Raw genomic sequence first — 2,614 nt, 5'->3', positions numbered from 1 at the left:
TCTCACACAAATCACAATAATGTTTAGAAACAATCGGGTTTACCTTTATCTTCACCCAATTCCTTCGGGCTCTCCAGTGGCTTTGGACTGTTTGACATAAGTTTGGGCCTCATTTTCAGTCTTCACTATATAGTAGTATATAGGTATAATTCGGGCCTAGTAGCATTATATGTAGGTAAAATTATCCATACATTTGAAAACCCTGGTAAAATTAATAAATTAAACAAGTTTTGTACAAAAATGTCACAAATATTTATCCTACCTTAATAGATTCTCATTAATTGCCACTATATGTGATTATGTGTCAATTATCATACTCTTAATTATATTTTGTAGGGAGATCATATGAGAACATCTAAAAGGTTGAGAACGCGATAACATTTATAGACCAATCATTTTATGAGGACATAAATGGAATTTTACCATCTAATTAAATTATGATTTCCTAAATTTTGGTGATTATGATTACAATTACCCAAAATATCTCATTTTTTAGATTCTATTCTTTTAATGAACCAATAATTAATAAAATCATGATTTAATGTCTATCTTAGATAACATTTTTTTTTTCAGTTCATTTTTTATTTTTATGTTTCATTTTTAGCAATCAAATATCAAGAGAATGAATAATTTATCGGTTTACCTCATTTATTTTTTTTAAACAAATATCTTCATAAATAATGATTTATACATTGCATTTTAAAATGAAAAAAATTGTAAATTATAAATGAATTAACTCAGTTGTATTTATGAATACACTTGTAAAATCATAAATAAATAAAATCCGAAAAAAAGATTATAATATCAACTAAAATGATACTAATATATAAATAAATAAAACACATTTCTATTCATATAAGAATATAATTATAATAGTAAATGAATAAGTTACAATATAGATTTTTTTGACACATAAACTAGTAAAACAATTACAATCATAAATGAATAAAACACATTTGCGCTCCTTCCGAAAGAGTTATTGGTGTCGCTGTTTCATTTTGTAAATCTCTCACCTCGAACTATATGCATGTTTATTCATTGTATCTACAAAAATATTAAAGAAACAGTTATGTATAATTATATAGTCATACACACATAAATACACTGATATTCACAAAAATGAATACACTGCTATTCGTAAATAAATACAAAATAAAAATAGTGTAAAAATGATCATTTCTTCATAAAATGAATACCCCTAATCATAAATAAATACACTTATTGATCACACATGAATACCCTGCTATTCATAAATAACTACAGTCATTCAAACATAAATTCACACATAAATATACTGATATTCACAAATGAATATAATAAAATAGTTGTTGCCATTTCGTTTCAGCCCTCAATTCATCTCTTTTCTCATTCATTTTTGTCAAGTATTACCACACCAAAAGTACCCTTTTAATGCTTAATTTGTTGGTGAAATCAAAGACCAAGAACAACTACAAAAAATTACCTTTCTAGTCATGGTTAGTTGTTGAATTTCGAGTAAATCAAGACCCAAGAAACCTCCATTGAACCCACTTTTTGCTGTTGAAATTGATGAACTGATTTCTGCTCCTTTTTTCCCTTTCATCTTCTTTGTTCCCTGCCAAGAATAACCACCAGGATGGGGTTCTGTTTCTGGAGAAATCAAAAGAGGCAGCAGCCCCTTGGCTTTTTCCCCTAACATGCATTGTTGTGGCTGCTTGCCTTGCTTCTCTCGGACCAGCCTCATGGAGTATTCATTGATGATTAACTGCAAATGAGACATATGACATTGTATTCATATAAGATTACAACTAAATATTTATGGATAGATTTACATAGCCTGCACAAATAGATTGCATGTGTAGATTCGAACATTATATAGCATTATAAGGCCCAAATGAAGAGAAGAGGTGGATTTTGAACAACATTTGCAAGGAAAAAACATAACGTTACTTGATTCAGAGTACTTCGTCGCTACCCTGCTGCTCCGGAGTGGAGGATCGAAGTCTGGTAGTGTACCGCTACTTGCTACCGTCAATGACAAGCAGTCAAGTTCACCAGATTGCCGACAATGTTAAGAAAAAAAGTCGTCGGCTGTAAGTCTCACTCTATATGCAACGATGATGATGAAGAACGAAAGTCATCGTTGGGGTCTGCCACTGTTCGCTGCCTTGCGCTGGTGAGTAGATGATGCCGTTTGCCGGTGAGTAGAAGTCATCAAGCCGATGGGATCTTCGGCAAAGGAAGCGACGATGTGTATAAAGGGGAAATGGGGAGTGAATGTCGGTTGTTCAGTCGATGCGTCTTATGAAACCCTAGAGAGAGATATAGAGAGGATATAGATACGAGAATTAGAAAGGTAGGAGGTGATAAGGTGATAAATTATAGGAAATAGGTAAAGTTGCAATTCCTATAATACCCTTCTGACCATTTAAAAGTTACACTTAAATTCCAGTAGTTTTAGAGTTTTTCATAAATCACGCGTTTTATATTAACCATAGATCTGTTCTCGCGTTCTCAACATTTTAGGCGTTATATATATATATATATATATATATATATATATATATATATATATATATATATATATATATATATATATATATATATATATATTGCAATCACACGCTTCTCTTCC

At 30.9% G+C, this 2,614-nt stretch overlaps 1 protein-coding gene across 2 annotated transcripts; it reads right to left on the bottom strand.

The window, feature by feature from the left end:
* Positions 1-827: 827 nt before the first annotated feature.
* LOC111877457 (uncharacterized) lies at positions 828-2,330 on the bottom strand. Of its 2 annotated transcripts, XR_006183902.2 has the most exons (3): positions 1,930-2,328; positions 1,463-1,744; positions 828-1,044 (listed from the first exon to the last, which is right to left on the bottom strand). XR_006183902.2 is itself a non-coding variant. In XM_023873975.2 (2 exons), the coding sequence occupies exons 1-2, from the start codon at positions 1,757-1,759 to the stop codon at positions 1,036-1,038; spliced, it is 306 nt and encodes a 101-aa protein (XP_023729743.1). In that variant the 5' UTR covers positions 1,760-2,330; the 3' UTR covers positions 828-1,035. The 2 variants fall into 2 exon arrangements, 1 of the variants encoding a protein (XP_023729743.1); XM_023873975.2 differs by having other exon boundaries at positions 1,463-2,330.
* Between the last annotated feature and the right edge of the window lie 284 nt (positions 2,331-2,614).

The sequence above is a fragment of the Lactuca sativa genome, chromosome 6 (genome assembly GCF_002870075.4).
Source record: "Lactuca sativa cultivar Salinas chromosome 6, Lsat_Salinas_v11, whole genome shotgun sequence".
NCBI lineage: Eukaryota > Viridiplantae > Streptophyta > Magnoliopsida > Asterales > Asteraceae > Lactuca > Lactuca sativa.
The sequence above is the reverse complement of the archived record's forward strand: the minus strand, read 5'-3'. Positions and strand labels throughout refer to the sequence as shown.

What these genes read in the sequence shown, in the direction of transcription:
- LOC111877457 (XM_023873975.2), bottom strand. Translation starts at nt 1,759, where the DNA reads ATGTCTCATTTGCAGTTAATCATCAATGAATACTCCATGAGGCTGGTC.